General features: G+C 39.5%; 1 protein-coding gene across 7 annotated transcripts; it reads left to right on the top strand.

The window, feature by feature from the left end:
* Window positions 1-3,010: 3,010 nt before the first annotated feature.
* Window positions 3,011-16,674, top strand: CCNE2 (cyclin E2). 7 transcript variants are annotated; one of them, XM_068525564.1, is made up of 12 exons: window positions 3,011-3,187; window positions 4,369-4,408; window positions 4,508-4,601; window positions 4,690-4,746; window positions 5,680-5,831; window positions 7,119-7,254; window positions 9,458-9,604; window positions 10,882-10,977; window positions 12,392-12,526; window positions 14,570-14,681; window positions 15,451-15,608; window positions 16,033-16,674. In XM_068525564.1, exons 2-12 carry the CDS (start codon window positions 4,395-4,397, stop codon window positions 16,144-16,146), a joined length of 1,215 nt encoding a protein of 404 aa, XP_068381665.1. In that variant the 5' UTR covers window positions 3,011-3,187; window positions 4,369-4,394; the 3' UTR covers window positions 16,147-16,674. The 7 variants fall into 7 exon arrangements, with proteins under 7 accessions (XP_068381665.1, XP_068381663.1, XP_068381664.1 ...); XM_068525562.1 differs by having other exon boundaries at window positions 4,505-4,601; window positions 16,033-16,673; XM_068525563.1 differs by lacking the exon at window positions 3,011-3,187 and adding an exon at window positions 3,193-3,247 and having other exon boundaries at window positions 4,505-4,601; window positions 16,033-16,673.
* Window positions 16,675-17,395: the final 721 nt, after the last annotated feature.

Genomic DNA, 17,395 nt, shown 5'->3' with positions numbered 1-17,395 from the left:
AGGGTAAAACTAAGGAAATCTGAATGATACATGGACTTTAATAATTACTATTAGCTTTGCATTATAATAATAATGCATCAACATTGGTTCATATGGTAACAAATGCACCCCACTAATATGAGATGTCAATAATGGGGGAACTGTGCTGTGGTGGGGAAGGGTAGAGGAGTACATAGAAGCTCTGTTCAACCTGCTCAATTTTTCTGTAAATCTAAAACTTTTCTAAAAAACAGTTTATTAACTTAAAAAATCCTAATATTAATTGGGAATAATTTTCATCCATTACTCTAACCTTACAGAATTAAAGTTCTATAATGGGATATCCTATCCATAATTCAATTCAGTATTTACCAATGTCTTATTATGTATGCATGCCTCTGAACTGGTGGGTACTGGCTATAAAAAAAATGAACAAAACAAGGTCCAAGGCCTAGTTGGAGATAAAAGACATTTTAATTGGTAATTATTGTCCTGGGAGGTGAGCATGACCGAAGAGTACAGAGAAAGAAGTCTGGGAAGGCTTCACAGAGGAGATACGGCACAGGAAAGGTGCAGAAACAAGAAATAACTGGGCTGGGCCTGATTTTTTTTAAAAAATCTGTCCTTCTAAGAATCTTTTTTTTTTTTTCTTTTTCCTGAAAATGAAAGCACTGTAGAGGCCAATACTTTATTTACCATGGTGTTTTAACTTTGCATCTTCAATGGAGAAAGTATACTTTAGAAAATGCCAAAGTTTCTAAAATTATTACAAGTATAAAGGAATTCCATACATTTCAAAGTAAGTGAATTTTAAAACTGGGATGAGTAGAAAAAGAGGGAGCTAAAATTGAACATATACAAATATGAAACAAAGACAACATATTGAAAGATGATACCTAAAATAGGTACCCAGAAGGACAACTACAAGAACAAAACTCTGGGAAACAGCAATTTCATAATTCGGCTTCCTGTTTTATTCAGGATCCTTAAAACTACTTCTTAACTTCTATAGGTATAAACTAGTAAGGGGGGTGGATAGGAGAGTGAAGATAGCACTTGGCATCTGCTCTGTGACAGGTACACATGCAAGAGAGGGTCTCTATACACAGTATAAAATTTAATCTTTGAAACAACCCTTGAAATGAGTGTCTTATCTTTTCTAGAGGAAACGCATGCTCAGAGGGATCCAATAACTTACAGCCAGAGCAACATGGGAAGTTCCCTCCATCTGAAAGGTAAGCACATGTTCTTTTTAGTCCCACTTGACCAGTGACCAGGTACTTGTAATACGGCAGAACTCACCCTGTCCGTTTCCACACAAAGCAGTCTTAGGATTGTTTTTAATTTCTCCTTTACTAGGATTGCACCCTGTTCATTTCATAGTCAACGGCATTGTCCAAAGAACACTTCTAATCACGGTGTCTCAATTACAAGTAATCTACTAGTTGGCCCAGTGATGGGCGTCAACACTGTAAGCTTGGTTTTCGGTTTGACTACCAAATTCACTCATGGAGGCCACCAGTTTTGCTTATGTTCAGGTCACCCGCGCTTGCTGGAAAGCCTCCCATTTCTTATTATCACGCTGTTAGCTCTCTAAGCTTTACACCGGAACAGCACGGCGTTTTGAGGTAACTACAAAAAAGAGCCAATTCACCCCTCCGAGAAAGCCATCAAAGCATCATAAATAGTATGACGTTTCTTGGGACTGACAAGATTCTGGGTCTTTTCTGATTCCATGTCACCTTGAGCAAGACTCATTTCCTCATGCGTAAATTTGGGAGAAAAACAATTACTTTGCCGGCGTCTCGAGACTGTGGAGGGAAAATCTTGAAAGAGGACTTTGGCCGAAGAGCACTCGTTATTTCTAGGCTCTGAGCCCCGCACGGGCGGCGCGACACAAAAGGCGCAGGGCGGGGACCCCGGGACGGTCCCCGCCGCCGCCTCCTGGTGCATCTCGGGAAGGGCTCCCGCCTGGGCCGCAACGCCTGGTCTCCTCGGCGTCTCCAGCGGCTCACTCGAGTCAGGGCAGAGAGACGAACACGGCCTGCCCGCTTCCGGCCCGAGCTGCCGCGGGTTCAAGGAAGCCTTCGCAAGGCTCCTCCGCCCCGGGCGTCTTTGTTCCCGCCGGCGTCCCCCAGCCCCACTGCTCCCGCCGCAAACCCAGTATGCGGAGTATCAACGGCATGGAGATGTCCAATCTTGGTGCGCACTGGAGCGGGGCGTTAGTAGAGGCAGCGAGGGAACCCAAATTTTGGATACGGGAGAAGAGGAGGGAAACGCGTCGGACCGCCTCCTCCCATTACAGCTCGGAGGCGGTCGGCTCCCTCCCGCGCTGACGGCTCGCGCGGGCTCTGCAGGGCGCGCTGGCGGCGGGGCGGGATCCGAGACTGCACGTGGTGGAACCGTTCTCCCCGCCCGGCGTGACCCCCGGAGAGCCACTGTTCTCTTGAGGAAGGGGCAATGCCACCCTCGGCCCCGCTCCGGAGAGGTGTTTACCCTTGGGGGCCCCATAATTGGAGATTGAGAGGAGAGAGGGAGCGCGCGGCTTGGCGCCAGCGTTTCCTGCGCTGGAACTACTGAGTGGGAAGCCGCCAGGCAGTGGCAGGGCGGCGGGGTGCGGATGACCCACCCACGGGGAGGGTAACCGGCTCGGCGGAGCAGAGAGCGGGAAAACAGGGTTGATACGTACCTCGGTCGGCGGGCTAGAGCAAAGTGCACGACAGGCATCCCTGAGCATGGCTGTCCTGGGGTGCCACAGGCGGCCGCCGGTGCTCCCAGGGGACTGGGTGGCGCGCGGGAACACACGTGGCCAGCCGAGCGCCCGGCTGTGTTTACGTTCTGCAGCCGCTCCACGCTGTGCTGCAGTCCTCGCCTCCCATTGGCCAGCTCGCCAGCCAACGCTGCGCTCCTCCCGCAGGGGCGGGCCCTCCTGGTCCCCGAGTCTCTTAGGAAAACCCGGGTTCTTGGAGGCCCAGGCGGGACAGCCAGGGTGCGCCACAGGATGGCCACTTCCTAGCCACGCTATGCTCGCCCGAGCCGCCTCCACCTGGCCGTACGCCGGGGCCAGGCCGCGGCCTGACACCCCCGGCGTCCGAGAGTTGAGAGAGGGAGGGGACAGAAACGAACTGGCGGGAGATGAAGCCGAGCGGCGGGGAGCCGGGCTGCGGAAGAGGAGCCTCTGAGAGACTCCCTCCCGCCGCACAGGCAGGTGAAGTTCAGGTGACCGCGGACCGAGGGCTTAGGCGAGCCGGCTCTGCGACCCCTCGAGGTGGGCGGGCGCGGACTCACGGCAGGGCGCGCCGCGCGGGCCTGCGGACGGGCGCGCGGGGGAGGGGAGCGCACGGTCCGGAGGTGTCAGTCTGAGGCGCATGCGTGCGGGGCGGGCCTGGCCCGGCCTATATATTGGGTTGGCGCCGGCGCCAGCTGAGAGGCGAGCTGTAGCGGGTCTGGCGGTGAGGAGGTGCTTGGGCGTAGGGCGGGATGCGGGAGGAGAGAAAGCCCCCCCTCAGGGCCGATCCATCCCGCGGGCGGGAGCCTGGGGGAGGAAAAGTGGGAGGGCTGAGAACTAGGCATCTGGGGTCGATGGGTCCCCGCGTTCCATCCCTGTCAGGACCCTTGGCAGGGGGCCTGGGAGGCGGCGGTGGATGGAGGGCTGCCCCTAAGTGGGAGGCCACGGAAAGCCTCTCATTCTAGGGGCTTCTCTCTGCCATCCCCATTTGGGGAGCTATCCCACAGGAGAGAGGATGGGGGTCTGGGTCTCCTTCACGGGGAGAAAAGTTCCCCCACAAGCCCAGTTTCCCCCTTTATTAATTGAACTCCCTTTCCTTCACTCCCATCCCCCATCTGTAGTCGGGGTCCCGGTGCCCCTCCAAGCGATGGGCAGGGTCCGCTGGGGCTGGGAAGGAGGGAAAGGAGACTGAAGGACGTGACACAAGTTCCCTCCGCCCCCTGCTTCCCCGCCACCGCCGCTCTCCAAATTGGCGCGGAACCGGCTTCTCCACAGTGTTTCGCCTCCACAGCCCCCTCTCCCCGCGGCTCGGGCAGGATGGGAGGGGGGAAGTAGGGGCGCTGCCCAAGCCCCACTCGGGCTGTCCGGGGGAGAGACTGCAGGACGCAGAAGAGACCCATCTGCCTCCCTGCGCTTTCCGGGCGCTGAGGGTGGTTTGCAAATTTCTGAAGACGCTCTCATCCGGGCTGTACATTTCGTTGAGGAAATGCAGGCATGTGTCCAAAAGCATGAGTCCGAAATCATGCACTAATATACTGCAGAAATCATCGTGGTAAGACGGCTCAGGTCATCTCCTGAGGGACTTAGTTATAACCTCTGAATGGCCCTTGGAGAGTATGGATGACAATGTATTTGACTCTGGTTTTTCCTCTCCCCTCCAGAGGTTTCATACACCTGAAAGAAGAGAATGTCAAGACGCAGGTAACGTTATTTGTCTTGGAGATATGTTTCAGAGTTGGCTGCTGCCTTTGAAATGCGTCACTTACTAATTAAACTTCCTTTTTAAAAACTCTATAGTAGCCGTTTACAAGCTAAACAGCAGCCCCAGCCCAGTCAGACGGATTCCCCACAAGAAACCCAGATAATTCAGGCCAAGAAGAGAAAAACGGCCCAGGTGAGTTAAGGGGGGGGAAGAGAGAGAGGAGAAAGAGAAGATTCCTTGCAGGGACCTTAGTTTAACAATGGCCTTTTCTATTTTCCAGGATGTCAAAAAAAGAAAAGAGGAGAAGGTCATCAAGAAACATCAGTATGAGATTAGGGTAATGCAGAACTGGGCTGGGTTTGGGGGAGACAAATGCAGGACAAAACAGAATAGAATTGTGTTATTGCTTTGTGATAGGAAGGGTCCTCTGACACTTTTAATGCCCCTAGAGGTCAGCGGGAAGGCGCTTGTCTTTGGGTGGTTTTTATGTCCCTGAATCCTACTACAGCTACAGAGTAAGCCTTGACGCAGCTGGTTCCTCTTTGTAAATCCCTCCCTCTAGGAGCTGCCTGGTGCACCAGGGCCCGCCTAATCTGTCCAATGGACTGCTCTTTGTTCCCTGTCTGACTATAGTGGAGAGTCCTAATGGTTGCTCCTAGGGCATAAATAGGATGTGAGGTCACTGACAGACTGGCACCCAGCCCTTTGCTACCTATTCTTCCTATGTGTCGTACAGAAGACACTTTAGAAACAGTGGTTCTCTTTGAAACCAGCATTGACTGGCGAAAAGGTCCTTTAAGTATTTAAGTAATTGTTTCCACTTTTAAGGTCTTGTCTTTGTATTGTATTTGAAAGTACTGGAACAGGCCTTAATGAGTGGGGGGCCGGGGGTAGCTGTCTATAAAGCAAGGTGCCCTGGCCACTATTGCTAAACATAGAGGGAAAATTTTATAATCTTGAAAGTGATTAATATTTGACTACACACGTGTTTTGTTGTTGTTTCTCCTCTCCCTCAATACCTAACGTCTTGTATTTCCAGAATTGTATTTTGTCTAAAACATCCTACCTGTTATTCTTTATGAAGATTGAAATGAGCTATATGGCTTATTTATAAAATATGTATGTCAGCTTAATCAGCAATGTTAGCTAACGATGGTGTTTGGGGAAAAATGTAGACTGTTTAGAAGTATTAGCTTTCATTTATAAAAGATCCAAGACAAAAGCTGGTTTCCTATTTCACAAAGATATTTTTATTTTTTTTAAATGACAGAATTGTTGGCCACCTGTATTATCTGGGGGGATCAGTCCTTGCATTATCATTGAAACACCCCACAAAGAAACAGGAACAAGCGACTTCTCCAGATTTACAAATTACAGATTTAAAAATCTTTTCATTAATCCTTCACCTTTGCCTGATTTAAGGTAAGAAAAATTTCAGTAATTTAATGTCGGAGATTAAAATTTACTGATGTAATATAAGGTGCTATTTTGAGTTATTTTTTGCCTTCATTATTAGAAAAACTTGTAGAAATACTGCTTTTTTTTTAACTAGTCTTTAAGCATATATTATCTGACAGTAATGCTATATGCAAATGACATGGGTATTTAAAACATTGATTCTATATCATTATTTTCACTTGCTTGCTGAAGACTGTAAGCCTTATCAGAAGAACTCAATCACCTTTTAATTTATTTATTTATTTATAGATTTATTGATTTATTTATTTATTTTTGGCTGCGTTGGGTCTTCATTGCTGCACGCAGGCTTTCTCTAGTTGCGGTGAGGGGGGGCTACTCTTCATTGGTGTGCACAGGCTTCTCGTTGTGGTGGCTTCTCTTTGTTTTGGAGCATGGGCTCTAGGGCACACAGGCTCAGTAGTTGTGGCTCACGGGCTCTAGAGCACAGGCTCAGTAATTGTGGCGCACAGACTTAGTTGCTCCGCGGCATGTGGGATCTTCCTGGACCAGGGATCGAACCCGTGTCCCCTGCATTGGCAGGTGGATTCTTAACCACTGCACCACCAGGGAAACCCTGAATCACCTTTTTAATGGAGTTTAAATAATTTACCTAAATTGTTAACATGGAAGAATTTTAACATGTACAGCATTTTCACTTGATAGATCAGCTATTTTTCTTACCAAGCCTACTTATTAAGGTCTATACTTTTTTTTTTCTAGTTAATGAATGACTAAGAGGTACAAATTATATAAAATGTGTAGTGTAATAACTTATATTTGGCTTTAATAAGCAAATTAATGGACTCATACATTTAAACTCACCAGTCTTCCTCTTCTCCATACTGTCCCACCTTAACCCCACTGTAATGTAGTGATGATCTATTTGGAGGTGATTGAGACTGTCTCTGCTGGGATCATATGCTTTAAATATTTACTTTTTTAGTGTTGCTCTTGAGAAAACATGGTTATCTTAAACAGGTGCCTTTGTAAATTATAAATAAATGGGGACTAGAAAGCACTCTTGAAATCTGTCAATTTAGATTCTCATAGTCCAAGTTCTTGCTGTATAATTTCATGCTAAAGAAATGGTTTCTAAAAGTAGCAATTTTTCCTGATTTACTTTTAAGAGGTTGTCCTTCCAAATTCTAATTCAAAGTTGGATTTCAGTGTTTGAAAGTTGAGTTTACTCTATGTGAAACAGGTAGCTTGTATATTATGTAGGTCACACAATTATTTTGCTGCTTTCCATAGCTGGGGATGCTCACAGGATGTTTGGCTAAACATGTTAAAAAAAGAGACCAGATATGTTCATGACAAACATTTTGAAGTTCTGCATTCTGAATTGGAGCCACAGATGAGGTCAATACTTCTAGACTGGCTTTTAGAGGTATGTTCCAGCAATACAAATTTCCTTTTTTGTCTGTATGGTGGAAAAATATTTAGACATAAATATGCTTTCCATGTGCCTTCATGGTATATTACCTATTGCCAGGAGCCATTCTGGGGGGGGCTACTCACTGTAGTTGAGGATACCAAAATGGAAACTGACTGTCTGCTTGATAAGAGTAAAATCATGAGGACACAGCCACTAGATCCCATACAACCCAAACCCAGTTCAGAAATTGTGGTATCTGAGTATCGCTGTGTACTAGGCACTGTGCCTGGTGCCAAGGATACTCAAGATGAACAGAATTTGACAAGGTTTTGAACTCTGCTGTGCAATGTAAAGAACCAGGACTAGGCTTCAGGACCCTCAGAAGTCCTTTTCTTCATCACCAAAATCAAATTATGATTTGGAATCCTAATTTCTATATCCTAAATGATAAGGAGGCTTTGAATATCCAGTAGCCCTAAGCCCTCGAGGCTCCATGTAGCTTGCTTTTGTTATATCCCTCTATTCCTTTCAGAAATGAGCTGTACCATTAATCTAAAGGAATAATAGTTATCCAGAAGTCCCTAAATATCTGTGCCCTCTCTTGTTTAGGCCCATTCCCTTTCTCTGGATAATAATTCTGAAAGAATCTCTAAAATTATTGAGATGATTACTTATATTGATAACAAACTACTGTTCCCCCAGCCCTTGGATATTTGCTCTGTAGTTTCCCTGTCTTTAATATAGATAGAGACAATGAACTCTAAGGGGGAACTACCACAGGCTTTTTGGTGGAGAAACACATGGCAGAACAGATCTCAGAAGCTATCAGAAAAGTTCGTTAAGACTGCAAAATGTTGTCCTTTTGAGTCAGGTCATCTTATTCCTTATTCTGACTAGAAGGGAAGATTATGTTTCAATCATGTGTGTACAAGAATGTAGTTGGATTTTGACTTTTCTGAATGTCTAATGATCATAGATGCAACTTAAGCACAATTATTTTGATGTTATTTTATTTTGCCTTTTTATGTTACATTGATTTTTATTCAGTGGTTGTCTATCAAATTTATCCCTATTTTCCATTAAATATATGATTATATATACAAAACCAAATATAATATAAATAAAATCCAGCAGAGCATTAAACTCTACTTTGTCTTAGTATTTCTTTCAATCTAGGAATGCAAAAATGGTCCAACATTTGAAAATCTATTAATAGTTTAAGGGAGAAAATCATAAGGTTATATATCATGGATGTAAAAGTTATTTTTTGAAATTCAGTATACATTCCTGATTTTTAAATATGCAATAAACTAGGGATAGATTTCCTTAACACATTAAGTGTTTATTAGAAACTCATGTATGTCTGTCCCTCTGTTTCCTACTTCATGAAGTTATTTTGAGAATTAAAAGCTTTCCCTATATTAAGTGTGGAAATGACAGATACTACTTATTATTAATAACAATAGTGAAACATTAGGGGAATTCCCATTATAGTCAGAAACAAGGAATAAGATAAAAATTTTGTCAATCACCATTGTTATTCATTCAGTTTTCTTCTATAATTCTTAAATGAGGTAAGAACATTGAAAGGAACAGAGTTGTCATTTTGTAGTTAAATGTATATGTAGAATGATGAAGAGAATCAGTTGGAACTATTAGAGTATAAACTAAGCATAAAAACTTACCCATTTGTCATCAATAAAAATTAGATGACATATATACACTACTGACACTATGAATAAGATAGGTAACTAATGAGAACCTACTGCATAGCCAAGGGAACTCTACTCAGTGCTCTGTGGTGACCTAAATGGGAAGGAAATCCAAAAAAGAGGGGATATATGTATCGTAAAGCTGATTCACTTTGCTGTACAGTAGAAACTAACACAACATTGTAAAGCAACTATACTCCAATAAAAATTAATTTTAAAGAAATTAGAAACTTAATAGGAAAAAAGTACTCATCCATAGTCAGCAAAAGTGTAAATGTATCTGGAAATAAACACAGTAAGTCTATGTGAAAAAAACCTATAAAACTAAGAGGACTGTAATAGATTTATCCTATTAGCACATGTTAATTTTTCCCCCATTTTAGCTTTGGTATCCTAAAAAGCAAGTTGGGCTTCAGAAAGTGTTCTGAAATCTGGTATGCTAAGAGGTAACTTTCTAATTTGGAGAAATTAATGGAATAATATTTAAATGGATTCTTCTCTAGGTGTGTGAAGTATACACACTTCATAGGGAAACATTTTATCTTGCGCAAGACTTTTTTGATAGATTTATGTTGACACAAAAGGATATAAATAAAAATATGCTTCAACTCATTGGAATTACCTCATTATTCATTGCTTCCAAACTTGAGGTAAGTTCTCAAAGTTTATCCATAGATATATTTACCGCAAACTTTTTTTGTCTTAACCAATGCATTAATCCCAGAGAATACTGTGTACCACTTTTGATATATTAATCCTTAGGAAAGATGAGTGAGTTTTTTCCAATACATTTGCTGAACACTATGATTTGGGTGGAAGGATAATTATCATGGTTCCCTTCAAAGTATCTGAGCCTATTGTAAGTCTCTGGTTTGATTCTGGAGCTAGTATCTAGGTGAAATATTCCATGGCTAACTGTGCCAAACAGAAAGACCAACGCTGTCTCTCTATACCTAGTTATGGCACTTGGATTCAATAAAATGGTCTCTGAAACCTAATTAACCAATCAAATGCAATAAATGCTATGTTAGGTTAGAATAATGGTCTATATCCAGCCTAGTATTTTTATATCTGATGATGGTGCTAGGACAGAAGGAAACACCTTTCCTGCCTGAGATTTTCCTTCACATGATCTCAATCTACTTTTCTTAAATTCAACAGATATCATTAGTACCTTCATCTGAAATTTTTGAAGCCTGTATTGTTTTGAGGGTAGAAGAGGGACTGTGAATCATGCATTAATTTCCTTCAGTGTATTTTTCTCCTCTTCCACATTTGTCTTTTGAGCCTTAAGGGCTATCCCCAAATTCTGCCAAATTTGCTGAGTAAGTTTGCATTCAGTGTATCCTTACCTGGAATCATACTGTGTGTTTCAGATACCTTTCTAGACTGAAATCTTGATCTTTAGCCTGTTCTCATCTGTGGCAGCGTCTCTTCTACTCCTCTGATCATTCTAGTTGTTATTCTCTGAACTGTTAAGACAGACCTGTCATCAACCAAACTGCACAAATTATTGTTTGAATAACCATACTTCTGTACTAGGCTAAAGTTAATGTTTTCAATTTCTAGACCTTATTTGTTGAGTATCTTGTTTTAGTCTGATATACTAGGCAATCCTAAAACAAGTTTGGCTTTTTGTTTTAACCAGTCACTGAAATGACTGGTTAAAATAGTCTAATTGTTTATTAACTCAGATTCAAAATCAGTTCTATAAAAATGTTTCAATCAATATAGTTGGCTAATTTAGATACCCAGATACGAAAAATATCTTTAAAGGTAAGGTTGCTTTGGCTATCGTAGAATTATTTTATTAAGATTTATAATCATTTTGTCCTTTAAAAATGAAGCCTAGATTGGTTTGTATATAATTCTATTGTTTTAATCTCACTCTCAACTGTGCTTGATATTAATTAAATCTATTTTAAAGGAAATCTACGCTCCTAAGCTGCAAGAGTTTGCTTATGTCACTGATGGTGCTTGCAGTGAAGAGGATATCTTAAGGATGGAACTCATTATCTTAAAGGTAATAATATATCTTTATTATTTCTAGTTGCAATTTAATAACTCTGTAATTTACTAAACTCAAAGACTACAATGTTAAGTAGTCAAAACTGAGATTTTAGTACTAGGATCCAGTTCTAAGATGGGAAGGGAATTTGCTTAACCTGTAAACTCTATTTTTCTGTATCTTTCAATTTTCCTATATTGAGAATATTATTTCTTAATTTAAAAGTGTTTAACACTTTCAAAACTTATAGGTAGTTAGCATAGCATGTGTATATAAATGAATTCCAACAGTGATTCTCAAATCTTAGTTCTGAGTTTCCACTTCTTCCAGCAGGTGGAGAATGAGAATTATTTCACTGCCTTTTTTCTTTTCTATATGCATGGGAAGGGCTATTAATAGAAGGGTAGAGAAGCATTAAGATGTTTAATTGGGCCTTGAATTAGAGATTAAAGGGTGAATGTTAGCTACTAGAAGGTATGTTATGAAATTTGAGCATCCTGGTTTTATAAATAGGACACAAGAAAACACAATCAATATGACTTTCATTTACAAGATATCTATATACATTATAAATTTGTTATGTTTATAAACATTCAGATTGATAGCTCTGTAAGAATGGGATCTTGTTGGCATGCTGATATTGTTCTTTTTAAAAGAAATTTTCTTATTGAAATATACTTGATTTTCAATGTTGTGTTAGTTTTAGGTGTACAGCAAAGTGATTCAGTTTTATATATATATATTTTTTCAGATTCTTTTCCATTATAGGGTATTATAAGACATTGAATATAGTTCTGCTATGTTCTAGTAACAAAGTTATCCAGATTCAGACTTGAAGTATAGTATAAGGAGGATATATAATGGGAAGATGGAATTCTCTGGGTGGTCCTACAGGCATTAAGACTCTCTGTTCTCTCCTAATTATTTTTGACTTCTTATAAATGGTAAAGTCCCAGGGCTTCATGGAGAGAAAGATATCATAAATTAGGATTTGTCTTTTTTTTAGCTTTTACATGTTGAACAGAAGCCATTATAGATCACAGAAAGAAAAAGTGTAGAATCAGTTCTTCAGAGATCTGAATGGAATTAGCTGTGGAGTTATTGAATAAAATTAAAAGGGCAGTTTCGATAAAGAAGAGAATACATTTGGAAGACGAGGGGCTGCAAGAAATGAGAAAAGTAGGAATGAAAAATAGGTCCAAGGAACTTTGTCAATAAAGATAACTAGAGAATAATAAAGGGGTCTGTATCAATAATAGACTAAAACACAAGCAGCCTTAGATTGTGAGGTATCTATAAATATTGTTATGAAAATAGGAAGAAATATGCCCAAAGCAAAAAGTTTCTTAAATGACTATTTAAGGAAGTACCTATATAATGTGGTATATATACCTACATTTATTAACAGGCATTTTAATTTCATTAACAGGCTTTAAAATGGGAACTTTGTCCTGTAACAGTCATCTCCTGGCTAAATCTCTTCCTCCAAGTTGATGCTCTTAAAGATGCTCCTAAAGTTCTTCTACCTCAGTATTCTCAGGAAAAGTTCATTCAAATAGCTCAGGTATTGATATTTTTATTGAATATTTGCTAATGTTTTTAATTACAGGTTTTGTTTAGTGTATTTATAGTGTTAAATAGGCTACACAACAAAATGACAGCATACTGAATTAAACTCATTCCTTAATTGACTAGAACAAAACTTCTGATGCATAAAATTCTGTCCCCAGTATTTACATTGCTTACTGAAAATTCTAGAAAACAAAGTTTTAAAACTTGCGTTTAAATATATTATGAGGGCTTCCCTGGTGGCGCAGTGGTTGAGAATCTGCCTGCTAATGCAGGGGACACGGGTTCGAGCCCTGGTCTGGGAAGATCCCACATGCCACGGAGCAACTAGGCCCGTGAGCCACAATTACTGAGCCTGCGCGTCTGGAGCCTGTGCTCCGCAACAAGAGAGGCCGGGATAGTGAGAGGCCCGCGCACCGCGATGAAGAGTGGCCCCCGCTTGCCACAACTAGAGAAAGCCCTCGCACAGAAACAAAGACCCAACACAGCCAAAAATAAATAAATAAATAAAAAAGCTTCTTTAAATATATTATGAGCACTTTTTACTCTTTAGGAGTATGAGGTAGAGAGTTAAATACCTCTTTTTGATGTAACATGGGGAAAGGTATTTTTCAGCCAGTTGTTTTAGGTTTTATAATAGTGTGAAATTATTCTGTAAAATTATATTTGAATACACAGGGAACCTATTTTACGTGTTAAAATTAAAATCACCTAATTTAGTTATAACATTATTTAAAAATTTAAGTTTAAATTAAACTTTCCTAGGCCAGTGTATAACAAATATTCTAAGAAAGTAATTACAGGAGGACGGTACCATTCTTTCCTGCCTGCTTCTCATAAGTAGGATCTTAAGGCTGCTGTACCTGCCATATATAAGTGAAGAACACCCAGATTCTTATTCTGTGTAGGATGTGAAAATCTTACACATGGAATTGAAGAAACTGTGGTACTCTGGATGGGTTTTAAGTAACCTACGTTGAAATTCAACTTGTGTTTTAAATCTAGTAAACTCATTATGAACACTAAAACTGGAGAACCAGTAAATATATTACAATTGGTTCATTTTGTAGAACTTTCTAATGAAGTCATATTAATCTTTTCCATCAGATTTCCTAGCATCCCAGATTATCCTAGGCAGCTAAACGCTTTTGATAGGGCAAACCTTTGATAAGCTGATAAACAGTGTGGAAAGTTTCTAGAGGTATATAATAGTAATAATTCATTTCCAACTCCTCTACTCATGTTTCTGTCTTCTGGACCCATGGGGACAAAAATAAGTTTTATTTCACTGGACAGGTATCACCTCAGGCCTCTGAAATCTAACCTTTTTACACAATTTCACTGATCGTTGTTCAGATCTCTTATTGCCTGGATTGTACTACCTCTTAATTCATCTATTTAGAAACATGTTCCCTTCTTGTGTTTCTGCTTCACCATAGTCTAAGGGATTGTTCTTAAAATGTAATTGCCCTGATTTAAAATCTTCTAGTAATTTCAATAATCAGTAAGAACTTTAAAGTTCTGACTTCTTAAAGACCCTTTATGATCTAACCTAGGCCATGCCTCTCCAGCAACCCCCTTTTTTTAAAATAATGAAGGAAAGATATTCCTTATTTCATATTTTTTACCTTATGTGTTCTGAACTACTTGAGTTCCAAAGAAAAGTAATCCTTTCTCATTTATCTTTGTAAATTCCGTTTCCTATATCTAGAACATTCTCTACCTCCCAGTCTTCCTGGCTACCTTGTATTTTAAGACTCATTTAAGCAGAAGTCTTCCCTGTCTTTCCCACTCTGGATCAGGTGCACTTCCTAATAGTACACATCATGCTATATCGTAACAATCCTTTACTTGTTTATTAACAAGACTGAACTTCCTTCAGGGTGGCAGCTTATTTCTCTTTGGATCCCTGTAGTTTTAGCAATTCTTGGCATATGGTCCACATCATAAGCAATCTAAAATGTTAGCTGAGGGATGTTTAGTAGTGACATGTAGTACTCATCCTTCTCCTAAATTCTTATACTTTTTCCTCTGTTAGCTTTTAGATCTGTGTATTCTTGCCATCGATTCATTAGAGTTCCAGTACAGAATACTCGCTGCTGCTGCCTTGTGCCATTTTACCTCTCTTGAAGTGGTTAAGAAAGCCTCAGGTAAGACAGTATATTTTGTTCTCTTCTTACCCATTCACAACTTTTAAAGGGACTATTTTGAACTTAGCATCCTGCTAAACAAGAATTTAAAATTTTAATGGAAAAGAGTTTTAGCAGTTTAGCGATCATCTTCCCTTCTGTTAGAAGTACTTTCTAATCCTCAATAAATATCCACAAACAAAAAGTAAGGTCTAATGGAATTTAAATCCATTTGAAGTTAGTCAATGTAATTATAGCTCCACATTAAAGAGTTCTTTGGGTTTTGACAATTTCAGTTTCCTATGCAGCAGGTACTGGCTAAGAAGCTCTAAGTCTTTTTCTCCCTCAAAATAGTCACATTATAAACACATTTGAGAGTGATAGTCTGTTTTGACTTGCTAAACTTGTTTTTTGTTTTTTAATTTTTTTTAAGTATAGTTGATTTACAACGTTGTGCTAATAATCTCTGCTGTGCAGCAAAGTGACTCAGTTATACATACAGAGACATGCTTTTTTTATATTCTTTTCCATTATGGTTTATCACAGGATACTGACTATAGTTCTCTGTGCTATACAGTAGGACCTTGTTGTTTATCCATCCTATATACAGTAGTTTACATCTGCTAATCCCACATAAACTTGCTGATTTTGGTTTATATTATGTGCTTGTTTTGGTTTCCTTTTTTACATGAATTTTAAATTAACTATCTTTAAATTTTGAAGCACAAGCAAATAAGTAGGCATATGTTTCTGATGTAACCTTACATTTTTCTAACTTTTCTTTATCTAGGTTTGGAATGGGACAACATTTCTGAATGTGTAGACTGGATGGTGCCTTTTGTCAGCACAGTAAAAAGTACTAGCCCAGTGAAGCTGAAGGTTTTTAAGAAGATTTCTATGGAAGACAGACACAATATACAGACACATACAAATTATCTGGCTATGCTGGTATGTTTCTTTCTTGTAGTTTTTTGGTCTTACTATTTGGTAAGTCACTGAAACTGATAGTAAGGATACTACGGAATAATATTTCAAGCAGTTATATAAGATGGTAAGGGGACAGAAAGTTCCAATGGGCACACTGATTTCAAAATGTAGAAAAGCTAATAAAATAACTTTGAAGTCAAAGCAAGATTTGTGAAGTGTCTCAAGATTAATGCCAATAGTCCAGGTAAGAGTTTTTAAAAATACAAGTTGCAGGCAGTTGAACCTCTAAAATATGACTAATCACAGTTGCAAACACATAAAGAGATGATTATATTAGGCCTAAGTAGTGTCAAATTAGTACACAGAAGTCTGGTTTGACTTTGTTTTACCATATCAATGCTTTATCTTAGCTGTTAATCTCTGCGTGATTTCTTCACATGTATAGGATGAAGTAAATTACATGAACACCTTCAGAAAGGGGGGACAGTTGTCACCAGTTTGCAATGGAGGCATTATGACACCACCGAAGAGCACTGAAAAACCACCAGGAAAACGCTAAAGTTAACTGAACAAACAAGTTGGAACTGATGAAGCGCTGCGTAGCATTTCATAGAACTTAACTACTTAAGTTTTACAGGAAAATAGTGCTGTGGCTATCCTGGCCGATTCAGAAGTTTCACTGGCATTCTTTGATTTAAAAAACCACTTAAAATTGGCACTAACTAAGGAGGAAATTTAATTCCTATGTTCGCTGTTTAAAGAAACAGCAGGACTTGTTTACAAAGATGACTTCATTCCCAACACTGACTGGATAGAAGCCAGCCATGGTTCATGACATAAGAATTTTTTTGATATGGTGTTACTGTGTTTATCTTGATAAACTAGGAATTTCATCATTGGAGTTTTTGACTAGATAAGTGCTACCTTAAAGGGTACATTAAGTGATACAGTACTTTGAATCTAGTTTTTAGATTCTCAAAATTTATAAACTCTTAACTAGTGCAATTTGGTTCTTGAAAATAAAATTTAAACTTGTTTACAAAGGTTTAGTTTTGTAATAAGGTGACTAATTTATCTATAGCTGCTGTAGCAAGCTATATAAAACTTGAATTTTTTAAAATGGTGAACTTTAATCTGTTTGACTATTTTTATTTGCCTTGCCATAACATTTTTAACCAGTAAATCTTAGATGAACATGGTGTTTAAACTGTGCTCTAAACAGTGGGAATACCAAAGAAATTATAAACAAGATAAATGCTGTGGCTCCTCCATGGGGCTTTGACGTATAAGTTGCTTTATAATAACTTTTTCGTACATCACAATTTGGGTGAAAAACTTAAGTACCCTTTCAAACTATTTATATGAGAAAGTCACTTTATTACTCTAAAAAAAAAAATCTTTAGGGTTATCTCAATTTAGTGTGACTAAGGCTTTATTTATGTTTGCAAAACTGCTAAGGTCCTTTTTAAATTCCTACATTATGAGTTAAGGACAGTGTCAAAGTGATAAAGCTTAACACTTGACCTAAACTTGTATTTTCTTAAGGCAGAAAAGCAGTAAATGTATACGACTCCTAGAAATCTATTTATTTAAAAAAAAAACAAAACCTTGACATAAGAACTTGCTGTATATAGCTACTTCTACATAAATATTTTAGTTTTTTAAAAATGAAATTTCAGCCTCAAAAGTGGATTTGATTAGAAAAATTATACTAGATTACTAGTTTATCCTGTTACTGGACATGTGAATCTCTTCTTCCTTTGAAGAAATTATAAATTTAAGCTTATTGTTATGGTGTGAAGTCTTCT

This window comes from Eschrichtius robustus, chromosome 17, assembly GCF_028021215.1.
Source record: "Eschrichtius robustus isolate mEscRob2 chromosome 17, mEscRob2.pri, whole genome shotgun sequence".
In the NCBI taxonomy this organism is placed as follows: domain Eukaryota; kingdom Metazoa; phylum Chordata; class Mammalia; order Artiodactyla; family Eschrichtiidae; genus Eschrichtius; species Eschrichtius robustus.
This window is presented reverse-complemented; position numbering and strand designations above follow the sequence as displayed.

What these genes read in the sequence shown, in the direction of transcription:
- CCNE2 (XM_068525562.1), top strand. An exon ending in TCACCTTTGCCTGATTTAAG is followed by an intron (nt 5,832 to 7,118) that starts GTAAGAAAAATT and finishes TGCTTTCCATAG; the next exon opens with CTGGGGATGCTCACAGGATG. An exon ending in CAAATTATCTGGCTATGCTG is followed by an intron (nt 15,609 to 16,032) that starts GTATGTTTCTTT and finishes TCACATGTATAG; the next exon opens with GATGAAGTAAATTACATGAA.